Genomic DNA, 13,962 nt, shown 5'->3' with positions numbered 1-13,962 from the left:
TGAGCATGCTAGCAGGTCACGGAAAGCTCAGGACAACTCTCTCTGCTACTGCTGTGTTAAACACAATATTGACTTTAACAGTCCAAGCCGTAAAACTCAATGCTCTGCTGGAGTAAACTAAAGAGCAGCATGGCACAGTAATCAGCTATAAGATCAAAGTCCAACACAAACTGGACTTGAAGAATGAAGACAAAATGATGAACAAATTAAAGTGTGGATTTGCACCTACTGGAACTAGACTGCTTTTTAACAGCTTTAGCTGGAGTGAGCAGAGGTTGCCTGCTTCCCTTGGCACATTATCTAAACCAGCACCCACATCCTACATACAATTACTGGCAGTATTTAGCACTTTGTAGATAAGATTACTGGACAATTGGGAGCTTTCTCCCCTTAGCTTCTGATACAAATGCCTCTCCCTTTTCTATTTGTAAAAATGTAACAATTGTGAGCAACCGAATTAATAAGAGCCTTCAAACACAAACTCCTTTCCTCGCAGAAAGTCCGGAATTTTAGGATTAGCTGCCATAATTGGCTCCTCATAAGTGTTTGTGAAATGAATCAAAAGAGGCAAGAGAACTGTCAGGAAACTAATTTGAGGAAAAAAAACAAAAAAGAAGCTCCTGATATTAAAGGATACAAAAAGAGATAGTTGTCTATCTGGTAGGTTTACCAAGTACAGATTTTGCCACAGGCTGGAGGGGAAGCTTAAAGGCTGGGAGCATGAAGCTGTCAGCTTGTATGAGTTTTGTTTTTTCCCTTTGAAGATAAGAGAGGTCTGGGATAGGGGAAAGAGAGGGAAGAATGGGGAATACACATACGTTCTGTTTGCTGATATCATATATCATATACACTAAAACTGCACTAACTTGCATCTCAGCACCAAAATTTAAGTTAAGGTCCCTGTGTTTAGCAAGCTGCTCCACCAATCCACTACTTAAAACCTCAGTGGCTCCACATTGCCTTCAGAGCAGGAATTCCACCTTTTGGTAAAGACAAGTTACTTGCCATTTCCCTGGAACCTTGAGATCAGCAGAGATGCATTTAATACAGGGAAAGAGCTGGAGGGAAAGACATAATATTTAAGTCTCTAAGAGTTACAAGAGACACTACATATTGAATGTCTAATAGTTGCCAAGCACTGTGCGGTACAATTGATACGTATTATCTCTAGTCTTCAGAAAAACTTGCAAGAAAGGCAACTTTACAACTGTTTTACATATTTAAAAAAAACAACAGAAAAACCAAAACTCATTTAGAGAGAATAATGTGCCCCACATTGCAAGTGGGAGAGTCAGGTTTGAATTCAAAAATGTAAATCCAGACTAGGCGCAGTGGCTCCCGCGTGTAATCCCAGCACCTTGCGGAGGCTGAGACGGGCGGATCACTTGAAGCCAGGAGTTCGAGACCAACCTGGCCAACATGCTGAAACCTCATCTCTACCAAAAAATATACAAAAATTAGCCAGGCATGGTGGCATGCGCCTGTAGTCCCAGCTACTCGGGAGGCTGAGGCAGGACAGTCACTTGAACCTGGGAGGTGGGGGTTGCAGTGAGCCGAGATCGCGCCACTGCACTCCGGCCTGGGCGACACAGTGAGCCTCCATCTCAAAACAAAAACAAAAACAAACAAAAAATGTAAATCTGTAACAAAGGCCCTACTCTAATAAGACTCAAAGTATAGACTGGAGACCCTCCCCATCTACACTTTGGGGTTACCTACATTTAAAATTTAAAATAATGCTTGCAACAACTTGCACAATTCGGTCCAAATGTATCTTGCCTCATAGGAATACTTTGATTTCATAGAGACTGGTCCACTCATTTTTAACTCAGGAACACCTCTAAGGTAAAAAGTTTTTCACCTCTCTGAATTCTACCTATTAGCTCTTATCTCCTCCATAGAGCCTCCCTAACTAGCCCAGACTAAAGAGCCCTCCCTCACTCCTTCCTTTCATCTTAATAGGACTTTAGAGACTTGGTCTTGAACCACTGTTTTGTATTATTAATTAGTTTTTCACACGTAATGTATATTATTGCACAATTAACAGTAAGCTCCCTAGAAATAGTACTCAGACTTCATACTTTCTTTTTTCTTTTTTTTTGAGACAGAATCTCACTCTGTTGCTGAGACTGGAGTGCAGTGGTGCGATCTCGGCTCACTGCAACTTCCGCCTCTGGGGTTCAAGCGATTCTCCTGCCTCAGCCTCCTGAGTAGCTGGGACTACAGGTGCATGCCACCACACCCAGCTAATTTTTTTGTGTTTTTAGTAGAAACAGGGTTTCGCCATGTTGGTCAGGCTGGTCTTGAACTCCTGACCTCAAATGATCTGCCTGCCTCATCCTTCCAGAGTGCTGGGATTACAGGCGTGAGCCACCACGCTCGGCTAGACTTAATAGTTTCTTATAAACCTCACAAAATCTACCACTGAATCTCAGTCTTAAGTACTTCAAATATTAATCTGCAGAGAGAGAATACAGATCATGTATTAATAAAGAGCTGACTGATTTCAGTTTGAATTCCCAGGGTCACTAGTTAACCACTCAATTTCAGGCAAGCCTCAAGTGTTCATCCATAATTATAGAAAATTTATAATCTATAAATTGGATAATAAAAATATCTATCATCAAAGAATAACTGTGAGACATGTGTGAAATGACTTAAGTAAAAAGCACTTGGTATAGGGAAGCAAATGGTAAAGAATATTATTATTTTTTAAATGCTGGAATGGGCTCCCTTAAAATTCTTGAGAAATAGCTATTCTGAAAGCATTCTAAAAGATTTCAGGGAAGTCACTTACGTACATATGCTACATTTATGTCTTCACTAATTAACGAGGTTTACAACATCTATATCATCATAAATAAATGGCTATTTGTATTATAACAGAATTCTATATTTTTCCTTTTTTTTTTTTTTTCTGAGACAGGGTCTCACTCTGTCACCCAGGCTAGAGTACAGTGGTGTGATCATTGCTAAAGCCTCAACCTCTTGGGTTCAAGTGATCCCACCACCTTAGGCCCACAAGTAGCTATAACCACAAGCATGTGCCTAGCTAATTTTTTTTAAATTTTTTATTTTGTAGAGATGGGGTCTCCTTTTGTTCCCAGGCTGGTCTCAAACTCCTGGACTCAAGAGATCCTTCCACCTCAGTCTCCCAAAGTACTGGGATTACAAGCATGAGCCACCATGCCTGGCCTCTAATTTTTATTTTTTGCCCACACATTTTATAGGATATTTCTGGTCAGGCAAGGTGGCTCATGCTTGTAATCCCAGCACTTAAGGAAGCTCAGGTTGGGGGATCACTTGAGCCCTGGAGTTCAAGACTACACTGGGCAACACAGTGAGACCACCCCACTGCTCCCGTCTCTACAAAAAAAAAAAAAAAGTGGGTATGGTGGTGCATGCCTGTCTGTGGTCCTAGCTACTTGGGAGGCTGAGGTGGGAGGATCACTTAAGCCCGGGAGGTCGAGGCTGCAGTGAACTGTGATTGTACCACTGCATTCCAGCCTGGGTGACACAGTGAGACTATCTTAAAAAAAAAAAAACAAAAAAAAACCCACCACCAACAAAGGATATTTATCCATTTATCCACAATCTCATCACCCCATAATGTCAACTGTTCTTTATTATTTTTCTGTTTTTCTTTCTAGTTCTTGGTCATACATTTGCATATCTTACTAATATATTCATCTGGTAGATACCAACTGGTGTTGGTTGTTTTCATTTAACATAAACATTTTATATTAACACAGTCTTCATAATCATTGAACTATTACATTACTATCCTACAAAGCTGACGTAACAATTTAGATACTTCCCTGCTGTTGGACAACTGTTATGATCCTTTTATTTAACATTATAATGATAATATATAAAGAACATCTTTGTGCACAAAGATTTGTTTTTTAAACATTTTCATGCACAAAAGTTTTTTCTCTTAAGTTACTGAGTCAAAAAAGTATGAGCATTTTTAAGTGTGGAAAGCACAGCCAAACTGAGCTGTAAAAGAGTTTAACAATCTGCACACATGTTGAACTAGACAAGTGATCAACAACGACCAAGAATGATCTAGGGTCCAAGTTTCCCCACCACCCTACCATTGCTATTTCTTCAGGGTACTTTAAATCATCTTCACTAAACAGCCACTATCATATGCTGTTGGTAGGCGTATAAACAGGTGCAACCTCTCTGGAGCGCAATTTGGCAGAAATTCCATCCTGGGTTCTTATCCTGGAAATATACTTGAGCTTATGCATAAGAATCTTTCAACCATGAAGTTCACCATTTCTAACAATAAAGCCTGAAAGTAAATACTCCATCAGTAGAAAACTGGTTAAAATTACAGTAGTCCCCTCTTATCCACAGGGGATACCTTTCAAGACTTCCAGTGGATGCCTAAAACCGTGCTTAATGCCAAACCCTGTATATACTATGCTTTTTCCCATACATACCTATGATAAAGTTTAATTTATAAATTAGGCACAGTAAGAGATTAACAACAATAACTAATAATAAAATAGAACAATTTTAATATACTATAGTCATAGTTACGTGAACGTGATCTCTTTCTCAGGAAATAGCTCATCGTACTATAGTCACCCTCCTTCTCCTTGTGATGATGTGAGATGACAAATGCCTACGTGATAAGATGAAGTGACAGTGGAGATTCCATCGTGCTACTCAGAATGGTGTGCAATTCAAAACTTACAAATTGTTTGTTTCTGGAATCTTCTTTCTTCTTTTTTAAATGGTACTGCTCCTTGCAGAGCAAACTCATAGGCAGTGCACCCAGAGTTCGTCCATTTCTTGAATTTTTGACTTAATATTGTCAGACTGAGGTTGACAGCAGAAAGTGAAACCTCAGATAAGGGAAGACTATTGTAGTGTGCTTGGCTGCACACGTAAATTACCCAGGGAGAGTTTCATAAAGACAAACATAAAGCCTCAGCCCAGATCTATTAAATCAAGATCTCTGAGAAGTAGCCTGGGCATTTAAAGCTCTCTAGGTGGCTTTAGTGTCTCACCAGACGTGAGAACTACTGGGTTAAGTGTTGTATATGCATTTATTCAAAGGGGTACAAAGCAACTTTTAGCAAAATGATGAACAGTGTAGGTAGCAACTACCATTTTGTCTGAGGGAAAGAATTTTTTTCTTGTATTTGCATAGAGTATTTCTAAAAGGATACGAAAGAAACTGGTACAGCAATGGTAGCCTTTGGGAAGAGGGATTGGGGTGTGAAGTAAGAGGCTTATATTTCAACATATTTTATATGAACTTTTAACCAGCTATGTTTGAAAAAATCTTAAAATCATAACTTCATGTAAAAGCAATTTCTCAGGTACACATGGCACGAAGCAATATATGGCAACCCCACTGTGGGGCCAGTTACCAGCAACCACAGGGTCTTCCATAGAGCCTGCACACTCAGCACCAAGTGGCTACCAGGGGTCCATCTCTGCCCTCTATGCAGGGCAGGGCCAGTAGTTCTGGCTGCCTCCTTCTGCCCTAGCAACTAACTTACTCAATGTACCATTCTAAAGCAAACAGTCATTGCCTGATATGCTTGGAGAAAATGTTTACTCACGGCTCACCTCCTCACACAGTGTAGGCCACCATTAATATGTTAGTCTGGCACATTCTTTTTAAAGAACATGTCAGATTCACAAATCCATTTCTAAGTTAGTTTCTCAAATGGAAAAATCATACATGGAAAGCAGAGATGATTCCATTTTTTTTTCCTAAAGTGCTTACTTCATTTAACATGCAAATATATAGTCTTTGCAGGGTTCAGAATACCAATATTGTTTTCACAATTAAGTGTACTATTATCTTAAATTTGAGAGAACCAATTTGCTCATTTCATTCCATAATGTATTTCAGTTTTACCAAGCCACACAAGAATTCAAATGAATCTAAAAAGTATATAGAGAAGAGTTCTACATCATCAACCCACAGCTAACAATTTCATAGCTTCATAAATATTTAAATCGTTTTTCAGTAGGTCATTTCTGACAGCTGTGGGATTTCATAACTGGATCTCTGATATATTACTTAAGCAAGTGTCTTCTTAAAGGTTTTCTTAGGGAGGTGGGGGTGCAGATCAATCAACTGTTAGAGCACTTTTACCCTATCATTTTGATACCAGAAAAATAATTCACTAATATTGACAAAAAGGAGGAAATTTCTTTGAGCCATCTGTAACAAGATTCATTTTCTAAAATGTCAAAATGCATGCTAGAAACATCAAGAAATATTTCAGAGATCAGATTCTGGAATACTAGAGACTGTTTATGGATTATCAGTGTTCAACACTCTTGAATTCGTTCATTCATTCAACAGGTATTTATTAAACGCCAACTTCCTGCCAAGCACTGCATTAAAAGCAGAGATACAATGGCAAGGCTAGGATTTAGAAGAACTCTCACAGCCATGCTGTAACTATCACATGTATGTCTTCCTGTTTCATTCACAGTTATTTCAGATGTATGCTTTAAATTTAAAAGACTTTGTGGCATTGAATTTAAAAGGTATTTTTGTTACTATTTTTTAATCACATTTTATAGTAGAACTTGAGTGAGGATAGCTAATGAAGAACTGAATGATAATATACTTTTCCCCCCATAACCCCAAAGGTTTTGACTATAAGACAAAAAAAGAAAATGTCCAACTTTCCAGGCATATCAGAGAGAGAGTTGGCAGTCTGAAGTATTTATAAGGTGTTAAAGTCAGAATCAACTGAACTGGTGAATTTGCTGCTGCTTCCTAACACATCGTAAATCAACACCTGTTTCATCTCTTGAGGAATGTGCAGGTTAACGTCTAACTTATCTTCAACTTGTGAAGAGTTGCCATGACAACATGCAACTGTCCTTACTGGGAAACAGGGTAAGGTCCCCACCAGATATGTAGGTTCTCAATTAGTCCCCCTCAGTTTTGGGGGATGAATTTCTACTGCCTCAGTGCTCACTCTCACTTAGATATCCTGCATGAATTGGTTGTCATTTTCAATTAGACGTCAGTACATAACCAAACACCAATCATTTATTTAAAGATATATATCAAATACAGAAATCTCTTATTTATGATTAAAAAGTCTTAGGTGTGGTGATAAAATCATCGTCTAAACCAATATATAAATCTCTTATAGCACTATGATGGACACAAATTCTAGAGTGTAATCTACAAATTAAACAAGTTTACAGGGACAAATAACTAGAAAAATAATTCCTAGAAATGAAGGCACACAGTTCAGGAGAGAGAAATATGATAATCAGGGATCCAGACTCATGCTGATACTAAAATCTTATATAACAGAAAGAGTACTCTGCTATACAACATTTATCCACAACATTATAGTATTAATGGCTACATTTTATTGCGCTTAATATGTTGTATTATTCTGGCACAAACAGAAAGTGCAATAAGGAAAAAAAAATATGTAGCATGATGCATGAGAAGGCACATTGTCCTTTTCAGAAGTCCATTATAAAGGCAGCTGGACAGATTCTGGCTGAACACAAGTGGGGTGCCAGCCCATCTCCTTCCATCCCCATCCCACCCTCCCATTCAAGCACTGGTTACAAAAGTGTCTGTGTGGCCATGAGAAGTGAGTCATGGATGTTCCATTTACAGATGGGGTGGGGTTGAGGGAAATCACTGTTACATGCCCAGTTAGCTGGAAAAGTCCATCCTGTTTTTCCTTTTTTACATAATAATCATTTTTCACAAATCTGAGATAAAGAATGCTTGGTAAGTAGGAACTCACCAAATATTTCAGCACTCTTACATCCAAAGGAAAGACTTACTTTTACAGCCAAGTACATGATCTCATAGTGCAGGCCTAACAATTCACACTAAGCCAAGGGGCTTGTACAATCAGTATAAAACATTTGTTCCTTTTCACCCACATCAAGAAAAACAGTGGCTAGAGAAATAAAGCACATTACCAGTTCCCAAATCAGATTCACCCACCAGGAGTTCATGCTGGCAGCCAAAGTATTTCATGATGGCAAGGACAATCTTTTACAGCTTCCATTTCCAAGGAAACTCAATGGCAAAGTAGCTTCCTTAGGCTGACCTCACAGGCAAACCACAAGAAACACAACCTAAAGCAACAACAAAAACCACTGCTCTTTTTGGAGCTGTATACTCCATGCATTAAAAGACCATGTGCCTCCATCCATCTCTTAGTACCACCTACTAAATCAAATAATAATGCATCATATGACAAATTCACATTTCAGGACTTAAAATTATAACTACATGTTTTAGCTTTTAAAACATCTAATCCAGCCCTCTTATCCACATTCCCTCAAAATCCAAAGGACTGTGTCAGTCTTATTCTAAACGTATTTCAAATAAAGCTTGAGCGGCATGCAGCTCCTAAACTGTACTCTGAGCCCCCACGAAGACTACACTGGGCTCTGCAGCTCAGGTGAAGTAGCGACCCTGTCAAACTACTAAACATTTTGCACATACATATTTCCTATCATTATTGACATCGCCAATTAACTTGGCCTCTGAGGTTTGTAACAAATTTAGGTTTTAAATACATTAAACTTCACAACAAACATATTACTTTTAATAATAGCAGCTAACAGTTTTTTTGATGAAGAAAGATTCTATGAAGAAATGTATTCAAATCAGGTTTCTCCATAAACATTATCCTTACTCTATTACCTCATGGTGTAGAATACGCTAAATGCTATTTAAGTTACTTTAAATAGTTAAATAATCTAATAGTTAAATAATCTAGAATATTTAGGTTTAAAATAATCCAAATCACAAAAGTAACACAAATTCATTAGAGCAAAATCCAAAAATACCAACAAGAATAAAACACAAAAAATTAAAATAAAATTTTCACCTACCTCTTGGCAACCACTGTTATAATATGTTGGTGTAGAGTGTTGCTGGCCTATTCTGCACATGCATAATCGCTCCTATTTTTAAATGTTTTCCACATAAATTTATAACTTGCTTTTACTTTCTAAAATTTATATAAATTTATGGGTATAAGTGTAATTTTGTTACATGCATAGATTGCACAGTGGTGAAGTCAGGCTACTAGAGTTGCTTTTACTTCTACTGAGAACATTTTTCTGTGTTTCGGTGTCGGTGTATAAAATTATGATTCGGCTGCTATAGAATGTCATCCATTGTGTGACTATATCATTTTGCTTAACTAATTTCCTTTTTTGGCTAAATGCGATTTTATTCTTGATAATAAAAATTTGCAAATAACTTTGAAAAAACAAACACACCGTATTTCTAAGAATCTTTCTGATGCCCCGTCACCTCTACCAGGTTTGAGTGAGTGCCCGCTGAACGTCTTTAAGACCTCTCTGAAAATTTAAGATCTCTGTTTCATGACTGACTGCATCAAGGTTAAAAAACTAATACGCAAGCGAAAACAGTTCACTTCAGCTCTGTCTCAAGTCTCTCATTTACGGAAAGAAAACGGCCTCTGAAAAATGGTTCCATTTTCATAAAGCCTCAACAGGAATAATACTGAACTCCATGACCTAAAAAAAGATGCTTGGTAATACTTAAAATCATTTTGTATTGCATGTTATTCTTTTCAAAAGATTTTCAAGCTCATTACCTCCTAACCACAACTCTATTTCATAGGTCTGATGCTGTCACTTTACAAATGACAAAGCAGAGGATCAGAAAAATGGAGTCTTGTGGGGTCTCACAACAACATGGTGCGGGAGGCAGGGCTAAATCAATGGCCTCCTCAATCTGTGTTCCAAGTGCTCTTAATAGAACTCACTGCGTTCAAAGGAAGGGTTCCCTTCTTCACCTCTGAAAAAATCACTAACCAGTGCATAGTATCTTGCAGGACAAGGAGATATGACGTAAGGAGTATGCCAGTAGATCCAAGGCAGCAAGCAAGAAAAATGTACAGAAAGACTTTCTTTTAGAAAGTAGTCAAAAGAAATCAAAACCGCTATTTATATGTCACGTTTTACATTATTGGCATTAAAAATGTTGAGTGTCCTAGAACAAAACTGTTTTTTTCCCAAAATATTCTCCACCCTACCTCAGAACAAATCTCATTAGAAATACTTGCATCTGGAGACTTATTAGTGGGAGGGGAGGAAGAACTTCTGTGTAATTTCCCTCCATAGGAGGGAAGAGTAAATCACAATCCTGCCCTTAGTCACTCCAAGCACAAGAACAGCAAGTAAGTTTTCAATTCTGTGCTTATATAAAAATCTACTCTTTATCAGTGTTTATCTGTTTGTCATAGTTTCCAGTGTGTGGTCTGCTATTTACTCATCTTGGTGTACAATCTGTTGTCCTTTAGATTGTAAACTTCAGTAGGCGAGACCATGGGTGTCCTGCCTGGATTTATACAGGTAGAGCACCAAGCCACAAGCATAGAGGCATCAGATGCTATTTGATAAGTGGATTACATTACACTTATACTAACTCTATAACAGATTAAATTTGTTCTACCAAAACAGTGGGGATTAGCACTAACTAGGCCATTTGGCCTTAGGTATACTGTTCTCTGGCATTCACACAGCTAGCTAACAAGCAGCTGCAATGCCTTCACTTGTTCTTCATATCCCAGATAATATATATGCTTCCCTACTTCATTTAACTGCTCCAAAATAAAACCTCTGATAGTCCAGGGTCTTTTTATCTCCCTGCTAAATACACATTTTAGGGGGAAACCGCCCCATTAATTTACAAAAGCTATGGAAAAAACAACAACAGCAGCAAGAACAACCTTAAGATAATGCTTCAAACTTGAACCACACCTGTCAGTCACTGGGCATAGCGTGGCTTGAAAACGTCCTGGCCTTAAATCCTAGGTAACCAAAAATATAATTCTATTTCTGACTTGAGTCACTGCACACATCATTTTTTTTTGGGGGGGGGTCCTAATTTATTTTCTGGTACAAAGCATTATTCAAATGTAAATACCATAATCATATAGCATTTTTGACTACTTCTCCCAAACACGGAAGTTTGATCAATCGTGATTTCTTTTGTTTTCCTAGCAACCTGTTTCCTCAAAGCTATGAAAAGGGCTTTCTGTCAAGATCCTAAAGGAAATACTCCAGAAGAAATCTTGACTGTGATGATACTGTTTTTAGATGAAATGCCAGGAAGCATGAAGTCCTGAAAATGACCTGTGAGATAAACTAGTTATATTGGACAACAGATTTCCTCTCTAATCAAGTGTGTAAAAACTGGAGGAATGAGAACAGTCATAAGCCCAGCGAAGGGACTAGGAAGTGCACAAGAGTAAAATGACTAACAACAAGGGCAAAACAATTCTGAGAAAAGTTTAAAATAACCAGTGAAAGTCCATCATGGAAACAGAAGATGTATGAACTCTAAAACAAACAAAAAGTTGGATCTTAGATTTTCCCCCATATACATTACAAAACTGCCCCAAAAGTCCACCTGAATCCTCAGTGAATTTTCAATCTCCAGATAAACAAGTTACATCCTGTATTTAAATGCACTAAAGAATACAAATTCATGTTAGGAATACTTGATTTTTAATCTAAGCGTTTTACCTTCACTTCTAAAACTCTATTCAACTACAAGGTAGGTTCCCAAGGGCAGCTAATGCCCTGCAATAAGGCACCTTGTTCTTCCCGAAGTACATACCAGCTCCTATTTGGCAAAATCTGGATAAAATGAAACACAGGTTCACAATTTTTTAGGTAGAGAGAAAAATTTTCCTGGAAGCTTTCCCCAGGCCAGCTACACAGCATCTTAGAGTTAAGCCAGGTGAAAAGAGCAAATGGAAAGACTTGCTTGGGATCTCCTTTGTCAGTCTGGTGAACACAGGATGGTTTGTTCCCATCTTCCAGCATCCTTGCTCACATCTGCTACTTTACTTTCTTTGCCATGGTGACCTCTATCAGGGACACTATTGAAGGGGGCCCTCATCAAGTAGGATGTTCAACTGGGATCCCCAAATTCTCCAAAAACATCAACCTCAAATACTTGTAGAAAATCCTAATGAGGTCAAAAAAAAAAAAAAAAAAAGCCGTACTTGGCACGATTTTCTGTTCTTCATTATACACAAATGAGAAGTCAGAACACTACTGAAAATGTTCCCACAAAGTGGGAATCAATTTCCCTAATATGGCCTAAAGCCCTAAATATAGCCCCAATTTTTTTGGTTCAAATACACTCAGTCAAACTTGTGGATAGAGGAAGTGGTGGTCGGCAACTGGGCAAGGAGCACAGAAAACAATGACAATGTAACGGCCACTATGTCCTCCTGCATTCAAATGGCTTTAAATGTCCTTGGCAAAAGCTGCCAACATACAGACACCTGTAACCACATGCCCCTTCCGCTCCAGGCTTTGTACCCTTGATAAAGTCTGGGTTACAGGGAGGGAAGGGACGAAATTACACACCTTGGGTCCGAAGTAATTCTACCATTCTGAGAAGTACATGGCATCACTAGTACTCAGCCTAGCAAAAGGCATAGAATTCCCACTCAAATTATAAGGCTCGTTAGCCTAAAGAAAACATGAGAATTTAACTCGGGGAGTTTAAAGTCCTCACAATACGCCTTCCATGTGTGCGCGTGCGCACACACACACGTTATTTAATTTTCACATGACCACAGTGAGAGACTGTTTTAAATGATGGAATTCAAGAAAAGCAAAATCTAGAACATAAAACTTAATTCAGAATTTATTTTGAAGTTTCACTTCAAACTTTTAAAAGGTTTATTATACTGGGTCTAGATCTGTTTAACAATGAACTGTTTTTGCAAGACATTCTGGCCAAAAAGTACCTAGAAGAGTGTCAGACTTGGGAGTTAATGCTCAATTTTAAAATGTGCTGAAAAATTGTTAAAGATCAATAAACCTCTCAACATACTTGTGCTCAAAAGCAATATAGGATATTTTAAGGCATCTTTTAAAAGTTAGCCCTTGAAATCAGAATAGCATAGGGATTTTAAAGACTGGAATCTGTGGTCAAACTGCTTGGGTCAAAACACAGGCTCTACCACTGACAGCTGTGGATTTTGGGCAAGCCGCCTAAGTTCTCCGGGACTCTAAGTTTCCTCACCTGTAAAATGGGACTTATAATAGCACCTACCTCACCGCATTGATAGAAAAGTAAACGACAGAAATCAACATAAAGCATTTTAGATAGTAAGCTCCCCATAAATGCTATCAATATTCAAAGGTACGTGTTCGAGAGATCAAATCTATCAAATATACATTATCAGCTTTGATCACTTGAAATCTCGGAAATTTCATAATTGCATCTTACTCCCCCTTTCCACACATCATGCGGCTTCAACCTTCCAGATGATGTGGAAATTACATACTTTCATTCATCCGTTTGAGAGCTTGTCATATATGGCAAGAAAGAAGAAAGATGCCTTTTTCGTGACTGTTGCTCCTTCAGAACTTCAAAACACTGTCACGTACACAATAGGTTGGAGCTGCCCTCAAAATGACAGCTCACAGCTTTGCTGGGCCCGCAGAGGCGCCCAGGCGGCTCTGCCCGGAAGGGGTTCACCCCAATAACCGGAGAATCTCCCGTCGCCACAGCCAAGCAAGCGCACGCCTGGGAACCCCAAGGAACACAAGAGAACTCTGAAATGGGGAAGGACCCCGAGTTGTGGAGGAAGAGCGGGAGGAAGGGTCACGGAGGGTCCGGAGCCACACTCGGATCAGGCGCGTCCACGCTGACAAGCCCGGGACCAGGTGCCGGCGATGGGCAGAGCCGTCCCGGACGGCCCCTTCCCCTTCCCCTACCCGGCCCCTTCCCCTACCCGTCCCCTTTCCGGCGAGCACCGAAGCCAACTCGGGTCCCGCGCCAGAGTAGCCCCCCGGCGCCCCTCACCTAAAGGCGGGTCCTTCCTTAGGAGCCCTGCCCTGGGCAGACGCCGCCGCGGAGCTGCCGCTGCTGCCCCTTTTGTTGAAGAGCTTCTGGAGCAGGGTCGGGGCCATGATGCCGCC

General features: G+C 39.3%; 1 protein-coding gene across 2 annotated transcripts in view; it reads right to left on the bottom strand.

The window, feature by feature from the left end:
* FNIP2 (folliculin interacting protein 2) overlaps positions 1 to 13,956 on the bottom strand; it is a 137,172-nt gene extending 123,216 nt beyond the window's left edge. For both annotated transcript variants that reach the window (XM_011970522.1, XM_011970523.1), the window contains exon 1: positions 13,847 to 13,956. In XM_011970522.1, coding sequence (XP_011825912.1) covers positions 13,847 to 13,953 — 107 coding nt within the window. In that variant the 5' untranslated portion in view covers positions 13,954 to 13,956. The remainder of the gene's footprint in view (positions 1 to 13,846) is intronic.
* Between the last annotated feature and the right edge of the window lie 6 nt (positions 13,957 to 13,962).

Source organism: Mandrillus leucophaeus, unplaced genomic scaffold (assembly GCF_000951045.1).
Source record: "Mandrillus leucophaeus isolate KB7577 unplaced genomic scaffold, Mleu.le_1.0 Scaffold95, whole genome shotgun sequence".
NCBI lineage: Eukaryota > Metazoa > Chordata > Mammalia > Primates > Cercopithecidae > Mandrillus > Mandrillus leucophaeus.
This window is presented reverse-complemented; position numbering and strand designations above follow the sequence as displayed.